The 20,857-nt window shown below is 42.1% G+C and overlaps 1 protein-coding gene across 2 annotated transcripts in view; it reads left to right on the top strand.

The window, feature by feature from the left end:
- Positions 1-19,739, top strand: part of HELQ (helicase, POLQ like) — a 449,876-nt gene extending 430,137 nt beyond the window's left edge. For both annotated transcript variants that reach the window (XM_069236329.1, XM_069236338.1), the window contains one exon: positions 19,537-19,739. In XM_069236329.1, the coding sequence (XP_069092430.1) occupies positions 19,537-19,668 (132 nt within the window). In that variant the 3' untranslated portion in view covers positions 19,669-19,739. The remainder of the gene's footprint in view (positions 1-19,536) is intronic.
- Positions 19,740-20,857: the final 1,118 nt, after the last annotated feature.

Consider the following 20,857-nt stretch of genomic DNA (forward strand, 5'->3'; position numbering starts at 1 on the left):
TTGACATTGTCGATGGAGACAAAACTATTTTCTTTGGCACCTGCCAACAGTGGTAGAATTACAGTTCTGGTACCGTGTATTCCCAAAACTGGGACCGGTGCACGATAAAAAGGGCCAAATTCCTTTTTCACAGCAACTTTTTCACGTACTAGATCCCCCCCCACTCTAGGAATCCAACTGGTAAGAGTTACAGGTACATTCTTAATTCCTAGGGAGGCAGCACTGGCAGAAGAGTTGTCGTCACAGAACTGTTGTAATTCCTATAAGACAGTGACACGTTTGTGCCGCCTCCACGGCAGGACCATCAACATCTGGAACATACATTTGAGTTCTGAACAGGCACTCATATGAAGTACGACCCCCCCAGGGACCTTCTAGGCAGATTAAGTGCTCTCTGGACTCCATATAGGTGATTAAGCCAACTACGACCTGTACCTAAGACTCTGGCTGTTAAGGATTGCTTTAAATCACGGTTTAATCGCTCCACAACACTATTTCCCTCGGGATGAAATGGAGACAAGTACTGGAGTTGGACCCCCAACGAAGCCATGGCGTCCCTGAAAGCCCTTGGGGCGAAACCAGGGCCCTGGTCCGAATGGAAAGCCACAACTGCATATGTACCGATAAAGACTCACAAATAACAGTTCGAGCGTCAGACGAGCGTTGTGGCCACACCCATAGAAATCTGGAGCAGGTGTCAACAGCGACTAGGATGTCTTTGTATGTACTGTCTTCTGTTAGGGGACCGCATTGGTCCAAGTACACACATTGTAAAGGCTTGTTAGAAATTAGGAGGGGTGTCGCGGTGGGCGCTTAGTAGTGGAAACTTTGATTTGCTGACAGATGTCACAACAAAGGACATACTGCTTGGCCTCCTTGTATAGGCCTGGCCACCAAAAACGGGATTGTAGCAATGATATTGTAGCCGATACACCAGCATGGGCAGGTGCTGCCCCCTCATGCGCTGCTTTAATCAACTCTGGTCTTATATCTTTATTGGGAATTTCTTGAACCCCTACACCTGGTATGCTAACTTCAGCGTTTAGGCAGCCTCCCATTCGGTAGGAATATTTAGCAGGAGATGCTTTTGGATAGGGCATACCATCAGCTGTTGCTTTCACGGCAGCCCATTTGTCTGCGTCCGGTTTCGCTCCTGAGCGGGTTACTGCAGCAACAGTGGCTGTAGTAACTGCTGACTTTGCGGCTTCATCAGCCAGTGTATTCCCAGCCATGTGTATTCCAACGTGCTGGTGTCCAAGTGTATGTGCTACATGGACATTTGGTAGTGTTTCCTTCAGATCCGCTACTTTCCCAACAGTAATCTGTGTTTAATGGTTTTGCCTTTAGAATCTCTGAACCCATTTTGGCACCAATAATGCAGGTATTCATTGAAGGACCGGACACAATAGTACGAATCACAAACAATCAGCGTGTGCTGTGCAGGATCTGTATGTGCCAGTGCCATCACCAGAGCTTTCAGCTTTGCTAGTTGTGCTGTGCAATCCCCTATGGTTTGCATAAATGTATGTAGGGGACAGAATTGATTATCCTCCATGTGGCCACTTACGACTGCGCAAGCAGCGGAGTATTGGTGCTTTGTGCCAATTGCAGGTTGTGCAGAGCCATCGGTGTAAATGACTCTATGATATTGTTCAATAGGCAGTGTGTTTGCTGGAACTGGGTATTCTAGTTCGTATTGCAAAAATTCTTGAGTTTGTAATTTTGGTTTAAAAATGTAATCTACATCAGTGGCTGTCAAAGATGTGGCCCATTGGATCCAATGTGGATGTAATGCTTTTGCGTTAGGAATGTGGCTTTTGTGACAGCCGCTAGGGCTGGGATTGGAGAAACAACGATAATGTGTTTGCCCTGGGCTAGAGGTCGTTCTTTAATGACAGCCATCTGAACAGCAGTGAGAATTTTCTCAGTGAGAGCAAAGTGTTGTTATGCTGCTGAGTATAAATGTGATTTGTATGCTATTGGGACGGTCTCACCCTCATTAAAGGTTACAAAGGTGAAACCAATGGCAACAGCAATAACTCTGATGACCAACTGTGTTTTGTTGTCCCTTGTGTGTAGATGGTGTGCTGCAAGCATGTCTGTCTGCAGGTCTCTGAGAATGCGTGTGTGTTTGACTGTCCAAAATTTACTTGAAAAGTCAGCACGTATTAAGTCATATAGGGGTTTTATCCGTGACACATAATCTGGAATGTAAGTTCTGCCAAAATTTAAGAAACCCAATAGAGATTGGAGTTTTTTTTGTCGTATTTGGAGGTTGTAACTGTGCACACTTTTCTAAGAATTGTCGCGCTAGGCTCTTCCCTTCACTCGATAGCTCATATCCCAGAAACAGGACGCTGAGGAAGGCTATTTTAAAAAAAAAACATTTTAGTTGAATTTGTAGCCAAATTCAGCAAATCCCACAACAATGTGGGCTACCCATCTTAAATGTTGTAGCAAATCATTATCCGTAAGATAGATATCATCTACATAGGACAATGCTTCAGGGTCAATGTCGTGCAAAATTGCAGTCACACGAGTTGCGAACAGTCCTGGACTGTTCTTGTACCCCTGGGGTAAACAACAGATTTTTTTCTGAGAGCCCAGTGCGCTGAAACTTAAGTCTCTACTCTCAGGCGCTATATTCTGGCATAAGAAACCACTGGAAATGTCCAGTGTTGTTTTGTATTGTTTGCGCACTTTGTTGTTCATCAGTGCTGTGCTATGTGAGTTTTGTATAGCAAATGGGCGTGTATGACTGTTTAAATAGTCTGTAGTCTAAGACTATTCTGTATGTTTAGCTACTGGGAATAAAGTATTATTCATTGGGGAGACACAGGGTTCAATTACGCCCTGGTACTCTAGCTGTGTGAGCATTTCTCTCACGGGTGCTTTTGCATCATGTTTTATTGGATTTTGAGGTTTAGGTTAATCTTTAATAGGTATTACGTGGTAGGGGGATTCTTTATCCCATCCTACAAGGTTGCGATATAACGAGGGTGCCTGCACCAATGCACAATCGATGACGTAGGATACTGCGAGTTTCTCCGGAACAAGGGGCGAGAAAGAAGGTTTAATAACCTCTTTCCCATATGGGCAGGTACGGACAAATTCAGGTGGCCAATCTTGTTCGGCCAACAAGATATCATATATATTTACCATGCGATCCCAAAAGATTGCGTCTATTGTGCGTTCTATTTTTCCTTCTAACAGTAGCCTTAATTTATACACCCTACCAGGCGTGGAGACCCACATGTCCGCAGTTTCTACTTGTAGAAAGTCATCAGTTGCTTTCACCTCCACATGCTCTAGAAGACTCTGGCGAACTATTGTGACCTCTGCCGCGCTGTCTAGCAGCGCTAGTGCCCACTTCCTGTTCTTCAAGAGGACCCTCTTCTTGAGCGGCATGTCGTATTGCAACTGCTGCCACCTTTTTCTTCTTAAATTGGCGTTTTAGTTGCAGAGGTTTCTCTTCCTTTTTAATAGAAACCTCTGATGAGCGTTGTGATTCCTTTTTCCGTTTCACGTACTCTGTTCACCCACCTCTTTCACTGCGTTTTTCCGATGAGTCCTGAAAGGAATGAGATTGGCGTGTATGTGTTGCTATCTATCAAGCGTTTTTATATTATCTCTATTTCGGAGATTATATCTATTATGTGGGGTCTCCGTACACAGATATTCTCCCCTTTCTTTTTCAGGAGTTTGTTGTTTTTTATCCCAGCGTTTCTTGTTTGCTCTCAGGAGCTTGCTTGGAAAATCTTAATTAGATTTGCCCTGAAATTGTGGTTTTGCTGGTCTGGCCCCTAGACTATCTCGACCAATGCTAGAATAGGTCTCTGTGATAATCTTTGGCAGCTCGCGTCCCTGATCCTGTTGAGGAACATCATGGAGCCGCATGCGCACTGCTAGTGCGATTGCTTCCCCTTTAAGATTACTTAAAATAATTGAGGATACTGTGGCAAAATTGCACATTAATTGCATCACCAAGTCCAGGGCCACCGCAGCACTGTATTCATCTTGAATTTGCTTCAGCACTTCTGGTAACTTGGCAAGTGTTGGTGTACCGTGTGCATTAGTATAGAGCGCGGCAAATACCGTGTCCCAGGTATTACAGTTATCTACTGTGGAGACCATCCCAAATGGCAAGCACATTGTTAAAATTCTATGTTTATGCTGGGGTCCCGTATGGGGAAATACCGCTTTCAGTGCATTTATTTTTTGAGCTAACCAAAATGGAGTTTCCTCTCGGCGGGTACTTTAGCCATAATTGAACGTAGTCGCGGGGTTAATACGTAGCGTCCCGGTATGTGGTTGCGCTGGAGCAGCACTTGCTGGGTTTGTATTTAATGTTTGCATTACAAACTGTACTAATCGTCTGTATATCGCTGTCAGTTCAGTATATAAGCGACGACCCTCAGCTACTGCTAAATTTGTTACTGCAGGGTGAGGTGTATAAGTGGCCAATAAAGGCCAGGTAGGACCATCATTACTTAGAGGACCTAACCTAACTGGTAAGATCATGTGGGGTAGGGCGTCATCAAGCAAATTATTATGTTCTTTATAAGATAGAGGTATTTCTAAGTATGCATATGCCCTGTAATGCCCAGGTACGTTTTCAAGTGTATAGTGGTGAAATGTGTTTGTATTCCCATCAACTGCTGTAAATGTGACCCAAGAATAGAAAAGTTCTGTTCTGTAAGCTGCATGGGCTTCCACCACAAATGTGACTGGATCCCCCTAGGCCGTTAGGCCGTTTGCTAATAAGTGTGCAGTCAGGGGCTGTCTCATATTGACTGCAATTGCTACCTGTTGCGGATTTGCCATAACAGATGGTACATTTGTTCAGAGAAGGCACGCCAAATAGGTGTTTTCGTTTAAAGTTCAAGCTTGAACAACCTCCAGCATCAGATAGGATGTCCCACTTAGCCGAGGAGGAAATCCTCAATACCCCCTTGCAGCACATATCGTAAGCTTGCTATATAAGGAGATACCTACTTATCCCTTGTTTTCAACCACCAGCAACAATGCTAAGGGGGCATTGAAGGTATTAGAAAGGGAGAATGTTAAAGAAGCAGGACAAAAGGAAGTAGCCTCACCAGTCAAAGAAGGTGTAACGGCTAGCGGCTTAAACCCATGGCACAACTCTAAACTCTGTACCAGAAGGCTCCTATTTGTTGGTAAATTGATTCTATGGTGTCTAGATCAGTGGATAGAAAAAAGAGACTTAATGTAATCGTTCCATACAGGTTTCAGGAAGGTCCAGAGTACTGTAGATCAACTTTTCAGTACCAACTTAATCTGTTCCAAATATGTTTGCTTAAAAAATTCTCCACTGTATTTGGTATTTGTTGATCTCAAAACAGCTTTCAACAGTGTTGATCGCTCTGCACTATGTCAAATTCTGATGGAGATGAGAGTTCCAGAAAAGATCTTCAAGCTAATAATCTCATTGCATTCTGGCAATACCACCAGGGTCAGATTTAGCACTAGGAGCAAATATACATCGAAGATCCCAATCCAACAAGGTGTTAAACAAGGCTGTGTCCTTGCACCAACCCTCTTTAATTGTTATATAAATGAAGTTGTTCAGATTTTGAAGAACCTAAACCTCGATGTGCCGAAACTATCCATTGTGAGTATACCAATATTGCTCTTCGCAGATGTTTTGGTGTTATTGGCCAGAACAGAGTTATTGATACATCGCTTACTGAAAGGTTTTGAGTCCTTTTGTGCTACCAGAGAGCTGACAATCAATGTTGGGGAAAACAAAATTCATGATTCTTAACTAGCAGCAGAAGCTGCGAGCCACTTTCAAGGTCAATAATAGGCCTTTGGACCAGGTAACTACCTTCAACGATTTGGGCAGTCATGTGGATAGAAAACGTTCTTGGTCTCCATAGTTATATAAAAGTAACACCTCTCTGGCCCAGCAAGATGGTGCAATGTTAAGATTTGCAAAATCCAGCTTAATCATTCAGTGAGATCGGCACTGTTGGCTTGCAAAATGAAAGCAAGGGTGGCAACTCTATATGGCACTGAGATTTGGGTATTTAAGAAGACAACAGCAATACAAACCACTGAAAACAACTTTATAAGACAACTGCTACACTTGGGCCACGGAACACTGATGGATGAGATAATAATAGATATGCATGTAGGAAAACTTGAAGATTGCATTGCAGTAGCACCAATAAAATACTGGTTCCGAAACTGGTCAAAGGAGAAACTGGCCACAAGCAGAGGAACACAAGTAGACTTCATGAAGTTATGAAATTATCATAAGTTGCCATGGTTCCTGCATGTGTCAAACTTAGTCACTATTGGCCCGGAAGAAGTCTGGCTCCATCCTGAAAAAATCACAAAAGCCAGCGCATCTGGTCTTGAAGGCACACAGGAACCATAAAAATCTGATGATTTACAAACAACCAGGCCCCTTGCTACGTTTTCTGTCTTTTAATCAGGAGCATGACCCAGCCGTCTTCATTAATAGCATGTATCCAGCTAATAAAACATCTCTCTATAAAATAATTTGCATGGGTATTACCCTGTTGGCCTCAGTGACCAAGAGGTTGGTCATTAAAACCTTTGGTGGTGACTGATTGCTGACCTTGTCCTCTGAGTGGCCTAGAAACATTATCCCACTTTCTCCTGTTATGCCATTTCATGCTGTATCTTTGTAAGCAGCATCTACGTCCACTCTTCCAAAAACATAGGTTCAGAAAATGCAAAGAGGGGATGCGATCTGATGACAGACATTGTAGTGGCTGTCTCTGCATACATGATTGCTGCATGGATACTAGGAACACAAGTACATCAAACAAGTTTTGTGGTTACATAATGTTTGTCATTTGACAATGGTAACTCTAAATAGTTCCTTGGGGTGACTAGTAACTTGTCTGCTGAAAGTATATTGGATTGTGCTTGCTGTGTTCTTACTGCTAAGGCAGAGCTTTTTAATTGAATTTACATACTATTTATTTTCTGGAACAATCATGATTATTTTTACTTTTTCTAATGATAATCATTGCTAGCTTAGCTTCGGTTGAGGGAAGTGTGCTAGGATTGTAAATTGGTAGCATCTTGGCATATTTTGGGGCTCCTCCTTCGCTTTTGGCTTTTTATCCTTTTAAGATTCACTATGTTATGCCCTTTATTCTTGGACTTTTTTTTAGATCGTAGGCCCGTTTATTTTATAATATAGGTATGACCCACATATAATTACCCTAGAAATTATTATTAACAGCTTCAGCATCACTAAAAGCTGTAAAGGCATTATCTGAGCTTCCTGCCAAGAAGCAACTTAGTGATAGTTGTGGTTGACCTTGTACTGGTTGGGGTAGGCACATTAGGTTGATAGTGTCCCAGGAGATTTCGTAGTTGCATCTCCCTTGCTCAGTTTTAGTGTTATTACATTGTGCACTTAAAGCTTTGCACTTTCTAGATTGCAGGTCACTTTATATTCATATCTTCTTGTACATAATTATTCTGGAAATTACTACTAACGATTCTAGTATTATTAAACCTGTCATGGTTTGATCCGAGCCTCATGTAACAATGTAACTGAATGATTTGGCCCAAAAAGAAATTCTATATTTTACTGGTTACTGACAACATTGATCCATTATTAACTTGAGGTTATTTCTATGTATTTCGATGTGGCGTTTATATATGTAAATTTGTTTAATTGTTATGGCCGGTTCAGCTGAAACAATAAAGATTTGACTTTGACTTTGAAGCAGTAGTACTTCTCTATCCATCAAGAGAAGTCCACACCAACCCGGAGACTCCTATTTAGTTTAGACCCCCAAAAGCATTTCTGATTCAAGAAAGGTTCCAGAACATTTGAAAGATAGTGGCAAATTTGACCACGATCCCAAATCCAATTAGCCAGATCAGGTCTGTGTTTGCTGAGTCTTGTAGCCTGTTGCATCTTTCTAGGGAATAAAGCTTGGCTCAGGAAGCAGCGTCTTCATTGAGCTTTAGGACAACAGTAGAACCAATACTCAGGCAGCCTAAAAGATACTCTCCACCTTCTTACCTTCCTCCGGCTGTGATTCAGGTAATTCCGGGGTAGAAGCTTTCTTAACCACATAGCACTAAGTCACAGTGACAATGGATGCCCTTCTGGGGTGGATTACTCTGTGGAGGAGATGGCGATCAATGCCTGTGGTCTCCAGAGCAACACGGCTGCATAGAAACATAATTGAGCTGAGAGCCACACAGTTGGACAGGAATGTCTTATACCCAAGACTATACAGTTACCAAATGTGTTTTTTTGCAGACAGCAGTGCTGTGAAATGTGAACAAGCAAGAGTCTAGAGCTATAAAGCAGTGCACCTCTGGTTTTTTGTGCATAGAGAAGGAATTGAGATCTCAACTGGGATCGCAACTGTTTATACGGTGGGTAGTCATAAAATGGGAGCTGACATCTTTAAGCACAAAATGGAGCTGCAGCAACGTGTAGTGGAGTTGGTCTTTCATAGGTCAGCTGTGCCATCCATAGACCATTTTGTGACAGCTTAAATTTCAACTATATTGCTCCCTAAAGAGAGGCTCCAGGCTCCATGGGAAACTCGTTCATTCTGTACAAGGCGCTTAACCTTTGCTGTGTGTTCCCAATGATACACCTCAATCAGTGGGTCGTTCAGAAGACAGAACACCTCAAGACACATGCCATTTTAATCACATGAGACCTGGCAAGTTGTCTTTGATTTTCAGTTCACCTACAGTTGAGAGAAAATGGTGGCAATTTTTCTTTTGGATGTTCACCTATGATTTTGCAAAATATTGCACTAGAATGGAAAACAATTACACCTTCTTGCTTAGAACATAGTGAAAGGTAAATCTTTATATCCTGTTGGGAACCAGAAATCCTGCTCAGTTGTTTACCAGTTGGTGGTGTAAAAATCATTTGGCCCTGTTTATATTTCAGTTTTAGACATCCTGTAATTTGTGGTGTCCCTGGCAATAAAAGAGTTGAATGTATGCATCTGCAAGGGATAACTTACAGCCATATCACTTCATGTTTTCCTCCTCTGACCTGGGGTATTTTTTAAACTTCTACTGGTTGAACATTTCCTCAATGGGTTGCAGGATAAGGATTCATGGATTCCCTTCCCGATATGCTTGGGGGGACCGGAATTGGGCTCTAACTTTCTTTAGGAAGTCTTAATATGAATTTTCACATATTTGTTCTCTTAAGGTTCTGAAGTGGAAAACTGTGTTCCTGGTGAACATCATTTTGGCTTATCCTCCTTTTACAATGTTGCCAAATGATAACATGACTGCAAGTGAGAGCAATCTTTCTTGCCTAAATTGTTTTTTGAATTTTACTTCTTGGACATTATTTCTTTACCCACTTTCTTTCCAGCTCCTTATCCCTCTAATAAGAGAAGCTCTATAGGATGACCCGAAAATGCCTCCCTGCCATTAAATATGTGGTAGTGTACAGTTTTGCATCATAAGTCTTTTTCTATTGTTTTCAATTGCCCCTCTACAGGGAAAGCTGTAAGGAAACAAACCATCTGTGGAGGGATGTCTGATCTATGTTACTACCTGCAGTTTACTCACATTTCAATTCCTGCTCTGCACCAGACTGGATATGGAAAATATTCTTCTATAGCACCTGTGCATCGGACTTCATGCTGACTCCATCCTTTCTCAAATGTGAATGCAAAGATCAGCATTAACGCGTCACTCTTGCAGATTAATGTTGGTTCCTTTTTTCATAATTTTATAACCCTTTTAAACAAGAATTTAGAGCTCTGCTCCAATGCTTTTGATTAAAGTGTACAAAAAATGCAGGATGGAATGAGGGAATTGATCTCAGCCACTAGTAATCGCTGTTGGCCGCAATCCAGTCATTGTTACTTTCCACACCATACCACCTCAGTTTGGACCCAGCCTTATGCAAGTCAGTTTTGACCCTGCTCCAGTGGGAACAGTCGAGCCTGAACTGCCTGGCCAGGTCCTCCCTGATCCGGAACACAAGCAACCAAGTACCAGTTTGGCCCTAGTTAGGGCTCATCTGGTAGATATAGCTTGGTGCAAGTGACAGTGTACATAGGACCCACATCTGGGCATACCCGTCCCAGTTAAGGTGACATATAAAAAAAAAGAAAATGAAGGATAGAATTCTGGAATTCATCTCAGCTACTGGTTTTCAAACAGGTAGCATCCCAATCCATCATTATTTTGCACACCATGCACGTTTTTTCATGACGGTGTGCACGGATGTGTTCCACTAAGGCCACAGGTTTAAGCCGTGCTTCACCTGTAGGAAGGAGGTATCGGTCACAGAAACACTTTGGGCCTGATTACAACTTTGGAGGAGGTGTTAATCCGTCCCAAAAGTGACGGTAAAGTGACAGATATACCACCAGCCGTATTACGAGTCCATTATATCCTATGGAACTCGTAATACGGCTGGTGGTATATCCGTCACATTTGGGGCGGATTAACACCTCCTCCAAAGTTGTAATCAGGCACACAATGTCTATTTTTGGTGACTTGACTCCAAACACAACTTGGCGTTCTGCAACAGATGGCCCCTGACGCATCTGAAGTCAATTGAAGAGCATTATTCTATGCTTTACGTGGCCAGGCACAAGAAACAAGGCTGATCACCTTCAGTCTTGAAGCCATTCCCAGTCCCTGTTGCTATCTTCAGGTAAGTCCAAGATGAAGTTGAAAGACAAGTCTTGAAACAAGTGCAAGAAGGTCAAACAGGGTTGAGCTATGTCCCCCCTCCTCCAGTCCACTGAGAAGTGTGCACTTAAAAAGACCTAAATCTGGTGGTAATGTCTGATTCATACCCAATTCTGAGTTTCATTATGCTAAGATTTAAGTTGAGGTTGCCTGTATTTTTTTGGAGGCCATTGTCAACTCCACAAAAGATTAAGACATTGAGGAGGCAATAGTGTAGTTATTTCATAAGATTCTTGGTCCATCTGGCATAACCATGGCCCCCCCTGGGTCTATTGAGTGGGCCAGTTTGACCCCTGCTGGTAAGACCTTCACTGATGGTGACTGATCCCATTCAGCCTCAGCCTGCTTTTTGCCAGCACTAGGATGTGCCTCAACACCTTTGCTGCAGAACCACTTTTTATGCTTAGCTCTGCTCCAGCCGAGAGGTGCATTATCTGGACTCTGTCCTGATTACAGATCTTGGCCCATGTCACACTATGAAATAACTGAAGTTGAGCTTGTCTGGGGAGGATTTTCCTTCTGTTCAATTGCTTTGACACCAGTGCTATCTGAGGTTGGAATTCAGTTTTGATTATAACTCCGATATGGTCCAGTAGGTCAAACAGGTTCCCCACATCTAGAATGGCCATAATGAAGCAGGCAATTTACTCTTTCGTTATGCTGATAATCTCCTCTTTCTCGGCCTTCAAAATGTGAATGATTCAAACCCTACACTTGAAACCGAGCTGGATTTTCCTTGAGCCCTCTTTGAACAGAGTGCATCATTTGTAGTGGGTTTACACAGGGCTATGATTGTCTTAGATTTGCAGTTGCCCTGATTGGTGTCTAAAGCAAATTTCCTCACTGGAATTTTGCAACCTTGTCCATCGATGGCTGAGGCCTACTGCCATTTGACAAAGCACTAACTGAGGCTTTTGTGGCAGTCTGGTCTAAACCTTTTTCTACTGTGCGTCACCTGATTGTTGAGCACCACAGCACAGGGATGCATGTGGGGGCCCATAATTCCTGACTGGAGAGTCTTGTCATAAAAGCTTAGGTGAGCAAGGTCAATCCTAATGCTTTCCTTAATGCTTGGCCTTTTAATGAATGCTGTATTCACTACTTGGAATGCTACATACACATACACACACACACACACACACTGTCTCTTTCTCTGCCTCTCTTTCTCGGTCTCTCTTTCTCGGTCTCTCTCTCTTTCTCTTTTTCTCTCTCTCTCTCTCTCTCTCTCTCTCTCTCTCTCTCTCTCTCTCTCTCTCTCTCTCTCTCTCTCTCTCTCTCTCTCTCTCTCTCTCTCTCTCTCTCTCTCTCTCTCTCTCTCTCTCTCTCTCTCTCTCTCTCTCTCTCTCTCTCTCTCTCTCTCTCTCTCCAAGATCTTGCCCACTCTCTCTCTCTCTCTCTCTCTCTCTCTCCAAGATCTTGCCCACTCTCTCTCTCTCTCTCTCTCTCTCTCTCCAAGATCTTGCCCACTCTCTCTCTCTGGATTATTTGTAGTCCTTTGTCCAGACCATACGTGACAGACTAGATGCACCAAGTACATTCTGAGGGCTGGTGTATACACTAAAGACATTGTTGGTTGTGCCATGGGCAACGGCTGTGCTCTCAGACAGCATGACTGATGCATGCTACTGGGTTCTCTAAGAATATCCGAGCATCATTAATATATACACGTTTGATGGAGCCATGATTTTTGGTATGAAGGTACATTCACGTCTGGAGCAGTTTAAGGATAGCTAGACTACGGCTCGCTCCCTGATGTTACTCTCTCTGCCTGCTAGTTACACCAGTTGGGCCACAAGTTCTGGTATTACCTGAGGGGCCTTTTCTGCTGACTAAAAAAATCCTCACAGCCTGTCTAGCCCTTTCATGGCTCTCGGCTAAAGGGGGAGGTGATGGCTGAAGCCATAACCAACAGCAGGTGCAGTAGTGCTCCAACTTAACAGCTGCAGCCGCCACCAAGTTGCTTTCGTTTCTTCTCACATTGTCTTACTTTACCATTATATTCACCAGATTTTCATTTTGCCTACTCGACTGGCTTGCACTTTTTGTTGACCAGTGGGTCCTCAGGGTTGTTCAGTTTGGTTATGCTCTGCCCTGTTTGTCCACCTCTCTCCACGTTCCTCCAGTCTGTGGCCAGACATCAGCAGATCATACCACCATTCTGGCCAAAGAAGCTCAGACACTGCTTGCCAAGAGTGTGATTGAAGTGGTTCAATAAGAGGGGCACAGTGTGTTACTCTTCAAACTTCTTGACCCTCAAAAAGAACAGTGGTGCTGAAGCCAAGCTTGCCTCAGTCTTCTGAACACCTTCCTTAGGTATAACACTGACATTGGCAGACGTCTTGGAGATCCTGGATCCCAGAAAGTGGATGTAGGACTGCAGGATATATACTTTAGTTTGCTGATCCTTGAGGTGTTTCCTCTGTTTGCAGTGGGGTCAGAGAACCCCCAGTTAACAAACCTGTCCTTGGGCAGTACTTTTGACAGCTGTGTGTTCACATAAGTGATGTCTTTGGTCACAGACATCTTGATGACTTGATGAAAAAGGTGGTCTTGCCTCATCTGATCTCAGAATACTTGAAACTACAATGTTGTTGCTGTGCACCCTCTGTTTCCTACATTCACTAGCCATAAAATCCCATATTCAGCCTGTGCAGAGGATTCTCTTCATTGGCCAGCTGGGACACTATAACTTTGAGAGCAATTACTCTCACGCAACAAGTCTGGGACATTCAGGCTGTGATGTCTTTTTCAGGCTTGTTTTTTTTTTCAGTTCTGAAACAGATGATTTTGAGGGTTCTAGTTCTCCTGGTCTTGTGTGTGCTGGTGGTGCCTCATGCTGATAGGCATATGCTGGCTCTGCAGTTGAGACTTAGATTCCAGTAGGGCCAGCACTGGGGAGTGCTTCTCGGACAACTTTGCATATCCGAAGAGGCATCCCAGGACCTTCACTGCTGGTTGACCTTTGCCACAGTGACACGCATCTGTCCGTACAGCTTGTCCCAACCAGAGCTCACAAAAGTGAGACGCATCATCTCTTGGTGGAGAGATCACCCGGGTGAGGTGTAAATCGCAACTCTATGGTGAAGCAGCATCACTATAATCAGCATTTTAGAGATGCACACCATCTGTCTGACTGTCAAGGCTTTTCTGCCTCCCGTCCGGGGCTGGTCTGTCCAGATTCTAACTGATAGTCTGACTGCCTTGTGCTATTGCAACAGTCAGGACAGTGTGGTGTCGTGGTGGCTGGACCCCCACAGTCAGTCATCTGGCTGGCTCCCTTAATGTCAGGTGGGCAAGCTCACCAGGTCTCTTCTTGTCAAACAAAAGTGGCATCTGCTCCTGTACATGGCACATGACATAGGTGCTCACTGGGTCATGTCCTTAGTAAATCACTTGGCTACCACCAAGATCACTCAATGTCTGGATGTTTGCATCCTGCAATTTACTTCTCAAGGCTCTCTGGGAAACATGTTCCACCTTCAGTTGGAGTCCAGCCTCCTTTATGTGCTTTCACCTCTGCTACTGAGTCCACAGGTCCTGAACTAGGTCTGGAGGGACCAGTCTAAGCTCATCTTGGTAGCCAGGAAGAGCTCTGAGAGTGGTACTCTGATCTGCCGGATCTGAAATTCTGCCCACTGCTTAGACTGCGTCTTAGAGGAGGACCTGTTGTCCCAAACAGAGGGCAGAGTTCTGTACCCAAACCTCCACAATATACACCTCCCATGTGTGAAGATTGAGTGTAATCAAGTGAGTGGCTTTCATCTTCTGCCAGAGTGGTGGATAGGAGTGTAGCTACTTGCTGTCTATCACTCGAGTTCATGTACTCTGGGTGTAGGGCTACGTTTGTTATCAGTTTTCTTTGTACAGTCACTCTTTTAAATCAGTTTCCTAGAAGGGCTTTTATATATATTTTTTCCTGCTTCGTTTTAATATGCTGCAGTGGGCCTTCATGTTGGTCCTTCCCATTTGAGTTTATGCCCAGTTACACCCTGAACATGTCTCAGGCCCGCAGTTTTGTAGCCTGTATGCAATTTAAGCAATTTATTCAAACTGACAAAATAACCAAATTGCCAGGTCTAAAACTCCCTATATGATACATATAAGCCACCCTAAAGTAGGCCCTAACTAGCCCATAGAGCAGGGTGCATTGTAATTTTAAGTTTTAAATGGCTTGATAATAAACCCCCCAAAATCATTTTTCACTGCTGTGAGGCCCACCTCTCCCTTAAGATAACATTAGGTCACCTTATTACATTTAATATGTACAAACTTATGGTTGAGAGCAAGTAGAAAAGTAATGTTTGGTGACTGAGGAAGAGTGATTTATAATCCTCTTTAATGATAGTCTGTTTTTAAGCCACAATTCTGAAAATTCAATTTTTAGAAACTTTGAATTTTCTTGTCCTAACTACTGGGGCGTGTAGCCTGTTCCTGGGACACATGACTAGGTGTAGTTGGCCTTTGTGTATTCCTACTTGACAATCACACAATAGAGGGACTAGGTGTTCCTGCATGGGTTATTTCAGGCAATATGGGGTGTGGAAGGGGAGCTGTCCACAGCCCCACCTGTACTTCAGTGGGCTGTGCCCTGCTCTCACACAAGTACTTCAGACTGATGGCTTTGCACACAAAATTGGAGGGCGTTCGATCTCCTCTCGTCTGTATGCAGGTGATATAGTGGTGATCGACTTCACTCCGAAATGCCTAAATCAGCGTTTGGCCGCTCTAAATCTCAATGTACTACGCTGCACCATTTGAAAATTAATATATCAAAATCCCAAGTGGAAAAAAAAAAAAATCTTGGTCCCTGGGTCAACATAAGTTGTAGTGGGTAAAAACGTATTGTATTGTTTTTTTGGCGAAAATCTTATTCTGCTCACTCAGCGACCAAGATCATATCTGCAATATTGTCAATAAGGCTCTTTCCCAGGCTCAAGGGTTTAGTGGCCTTCTATAATGCAGTTGGTAGGCGTCACTTCCTTCACTTACTCACTGCTTACCAAACAGAGATTCTGGCTACCCTCCTGTATGCTATAGAATGTACAGATATCTCTAAATGGGATTTCCTTGATAAGACAGAAGTTGCAGATTCTAAGATGTGTGGTTTCTTGTAACAACGCGATATCAGTGGCAGCCTTAAGGCTTGAATTTGGTATTAAGAATGCCTTTGTACAGGGCCTTGCGGCGGTGGTCTGGAAGGCCCACTGACTAATACACAGTCGAGAATCCACCCTAAGACATCTAGCATCCATAGAAATTTTAAGCATACTAAGAGAAAAGTCTAAATTGTTTAGCAACTATAACCTTGCGGTGCAGTTGCTTGAGCTTGATTCTGAATCTGTTCTATCGCTACCATTCACTATTTAAAAAAATACTTTCAAAGAGGCAACATGGTATAAAGCTTTTTCCCTGGCCTGGATTTTGCATCCTGGCATTTAAAAAAAGAGACTCAGCGTATTAAACAAAACAGTGATCTTTAAACACCCCCAACCATACTTAACGTGGAATCTCCCTCATGGGGTGAGGCGCTTTTACATTCTGTTGAGATTAGATAGAACGCCACTTAGAGACCTATCCTCCAAGTACCTGTGACCTTTGTCAACTGGGGGTGCAGAATCTTAAACATGTATTATTTGTCTGTCCAGCTTTAGCTACACAGCGGAAAAAATGGCTGAAACCCCTCTATTTGAATTTTAATATTCACTCAGATTTAGAGGCCTTGGAATCATTGTATAATCCACCTAATGAAATATTCTGTTTTAGGATTTTTAAGTTTTTTAAAAGACTTTTTTAAACCTATATTGAGTTTTCCATGCATTGGTGGTTGTAGGATGAATTATTTTAAGCGAACTTCTTTTGCACTTTGGAGGCATTTTATATGACTCCTATTGTGAAATAGGTAAGAGGGGTCCTTACAGTGTAGAAGACTAAGATAATGTGCTTGAATTTTTGGTTGATGGGCAAGAGGGCTGGTTGTTTTGCACTCTACAGATCATCTATTACTATGGATCTTAAATATGTGCGTCATCTCCGCTCTGTATGGAGGGAAATACTATCAAGCTTTGGGGAAAGTAATAAGATTGGTTCCTCTTAGGATCCCTTTCCATTGTACTGTAAGATGCGCTTAATAGGAAGTACAATGTGAAATGAGTTTATGGCGTTATGTTTTATTACTATTTTACATAGAAGCTAATTCTTCTGGTTCGTTCCATTTTATATATTGAAAATATTGTTTGAGACTGACTATGCAATATATGCTCGGTGGGAAGGATTGGCAATGTATTACATTTTATAGATAACCAATGTTTTCATTCAGCCTTTTAGAGGAATCTTTTCTTTATTGTCATATGATATATTATGTTTTTTTAGGCATGTGAATCTCCTCAGAGCTCCGATTCATGAAATAAATAATTGAATTGACTTGTGTTTCAGTAATTTTTGGCACAAGGGAGACTCTGGGCTGCGTCTACAGCCCATTTGTTTATGGTAGAATGACCACGAGTGATGTCTGGCTCTCAGCATGTTTACAAGTTAGTATTTGCTCTGTTATTTACGGCCACGTACTGCATCATATCATAGAACAGGGAAACACTTTTTGATTTTCCCCCCATTACCCATGACAAGACTATTATGTGCCTTGAGATTAACTTCACACTGCAAGGATGGTCATAGACACGCCTGTCTTTTAATGCCACTTTTAACAACAACTGGCATTACTAGGGGCACTGGGTTTATTGATAACATTATCAGTAAATTTGATTACAATATCCATAAGCATGACCCATGGGCGCATACCTTGAAATACCAAATTCTCTGCAGTATGCTTTATTCACCACAAAAACTATTCCTAGCTCCCATCATGTACACGCTTGGAAATGTGAGTGTCGTGAACTACATTACCCATGAGCCCCTAGTAGCGCACACAGCTATAATGTCAATACGCATGAGCGCAGGCCTCAAAGACATGAGGTGAGCGATACATAAGCCAGGACCAGTTTGGTGAGGAGTGGGACTCACAGTATGTCTGCTGTTGCATGTTACCCTTGACAAACTAAGTAGCTGATTTGGGGCTATGCCCTTTCGTTATAATGAAACCTAACATAGCCTGTACTGCTGTAACTAATTTTGCTTTATGCCAGTGTTTAAAAAAAAAAAAGAAAAACCTGCGAACTCGGCGTTTCCGCAGCTTGATGTGATTACTCTAGTGTGACCACAATGACCCGCCCAACCCCTTCCACGTGGTACTATATAATTCCCTAGTTGGGTAAGTCTTTATTATAGGTAAATTGGCAGAACAGCTCATGGGGCACGAGTCTTACTGCCCATGTCAGCAGTGTATTGATTTACCACATCATTCACTCATGGCGCACATAGTCTTTTTACCTTGTTATCTATAGTGAAATCTACTCACAGCTCACTTGATCTTTTTACCATATTATCTATAGTGAACCTCGACTGCATGAATGCATGCAATGCCTTCACCTGAGTTGTGTGGCTTCAGCACTGAGTGGGAGCAGCCAGTGGGCCACAAATGAGTGTTACTTGTTGATGGACTATATGTTTGTAACATCACTTGTGCTACCATTATTATGATGGAAATTCTCTTCCAATGTACACCCTAGTTGAGTGTGTTGTATGTCTTGTCTAAAGAAAAGCTTTGTTTTAGAGAAGAACTCTGGGCAGCATTTATATCCCATGAAAGCCCTGTACCCAGTTAATAGGGTTATAGAGCCGTTATTTCCTTATCCCCAAACAACCATGAATAAAGGCTTGTTTAAGGTACCTTCATTCTTCTTTGAAGACCCCAGTTTAACTAATATCCAACGTGCTCTCTTTAATAAGGTTGTATCTATCCTAGTTTTTAGGGACCTCTTTGAGACCTGATGATGAAGCATCCCCCAGTAGAGTGGGTGAGGTCTAACAAAGAAAACTATTTGGTTTCTTTCACAGCAGGGTGATAACCGAGGACATACTAATTTCCTCACAAAAAACAGTCAGATATGAGATACTTTTTGTAATGTGTTGTTTCGGTATTACCTGAGACTCTTTCTATTGAAAATGCATAGATGTGTTTGTTTTAACCAAATCACCTTTTCCATCAGAAATGTTTCTTTCTTATCTGATTAATGACAGAATTAGCTCTGCAAACAGCTGCATGAAGTATTGACATTGTTTGCCAGTTTGTTAGTACTTTGGAAACTAAGAATATATTGAATCTCATTCTACTCATCCATGTAAACCACTGCTTGCCTTTTTGTGCTCATTAGGTTCCAGTGCCTTTTAGCGGCTTTTCTGGCCTTAGCAGCTAAATTGCATGGCTGCGATTATGAGTGGAGGAAACCCTTGTAACATTGTGGACACAACAACATGCACCTCCACCATACCCACTTCTGGGCAGGTTTTTAGCAAGTGAACCAATGATGTTTGCCTGAATCACTTGGGAATATATTACTAGGCCATTATCCAGTAATATAACCCTGCTGTCACTTGAGACCTAGAAAGCTCAAAGTAAAAGGCTTTTGGCTTCAAATGGTCATTTACCCATCCATCCCACTTTCTGCTGAGGCAGCTGATGTCAGCGGCCCTTTGTCGAGAGTACTATGTGCTTCTTTTTCTCAATCAAAATAAGCATGAAACTGGGGGACAATAGCCTGAAATATGTACGTAGAGGGCATAGTTCAGAGACCAGAGTTGATGGACATTTAAAATCCATAAGCTGGTGCCTAAAGGGTTCTCATAAAGGCAGTTGGGCTTAAGTATGTTAATAATTGTTATTCTGTAAAATAATTGATGTTTATATTACAATCTTTTTTTTCTTTTTCCCATTAGATGTTGCTGAGCGAAAAAGCAGAAGCACTTCAAGAGGAAGTTGAAGAACTACTAAAACTACCCACTGATATCCCTGGCTTTAATGTCCCTTCTGAGGAAAATAAAGTTGCTGAACAAATTCCGGGCATCTAAAGCAAACTTGATTTTCTTTTTTATAACTACAGAAATAATTTATGATCGTAATAAATCATGGAAACAACTTGTAGCATGCTTCCCGTTTGTCTATGTATTTGATATTTAATAATGTTACATTGGCTCCCAACTATGAAGCCCCAGAACCACAATAGAACTTTCTTCAGGGCAGATTAATAGAATGCATAAAGTACTGATGTAAACATTTCTAGTGCTAACGCGCCACAGAATCCTAGGTATTATCTACAGTGAATAGTGGATAATACGCTAGAGGACGATGGATCGAAGCAACATAGGTTTGAGGGGATGTCATCAATGAATGACGTGAGGATCAACAAAGGTTAATAACAATCAGAATATTAAACTCCAATCAATAACCACACCAGTTTATTAAGCAACATTCATAGATTTATTTCCCTCTATTAACAATGCTAATGTCAAGAAAATAACTCTCAAACACAATTGATAAGCATATAAGATCAATAGCGGTTGATTAAAGCGTCTTATATATCTCAATTTGATCAAGACAAATAAAAAAAATTATCTTCAAAAGAATCACACTTACTAATAATACAAAAACCGGTAATGATAGCAAGGTATACATTAGTTCAGCATCAAATGATTTCAAAATAAGTCATGAGCATTTCAAAATTAGTTCCCTCACTAACCGCGAATTAGCATCAACAAGTTGGGCTTCATGTGAAAAGAATTTAATAACACAAATTTAGGAAAAATCTCTTTATCTCAGTTAAAGATATATATATATATATTATTAATATGCAGCAATTAAGTCATAAGTTGCAGCTGGTACCTACAAAGCAAAAGAGACACATATTACATAACAATGACATACATTACCAATAATAAAGTAGAAACAGCAAATAGCTTGCTTCAGCCAGGGGATACCATCAGTTACGTCATCAGAAATTTTGGGCCTAGCGACAGCTAAACCCACTCAGACAATAAGTCTCGAACCATCAGAGTCAAACCCTATCTACCCTAGTCTGCTCTCTTCTGTAGTCTGCTCTCCAAATCACTAACAATAATAATTCCCCACTAGAGAATTCTACCCCAGTTGTTATACTAAATCCTAATAAGTTTATAATTGGTCCATCTACGGGGTGGTTTCATTGTAGCCAATCAACAACAAAATTGATGACCTAAAACACAACAAATCTACGCTAACTAT

This window comes from Pleurodeles waltl, chromosome 1_2 (assembly GCF_031143425.1).
Source record: "Pleurodeles waltl isolate 20211129_DDA chromosome 1_2, aPleWal1.hap1.20221129, whole genome shotgun sequence".
Lineage (NCBI taxonomy): Eukaryota > Metazoa > Chordata > Amphibia > Caudata > Salamandridae > Pleurodeles > Pleurodeles waltl.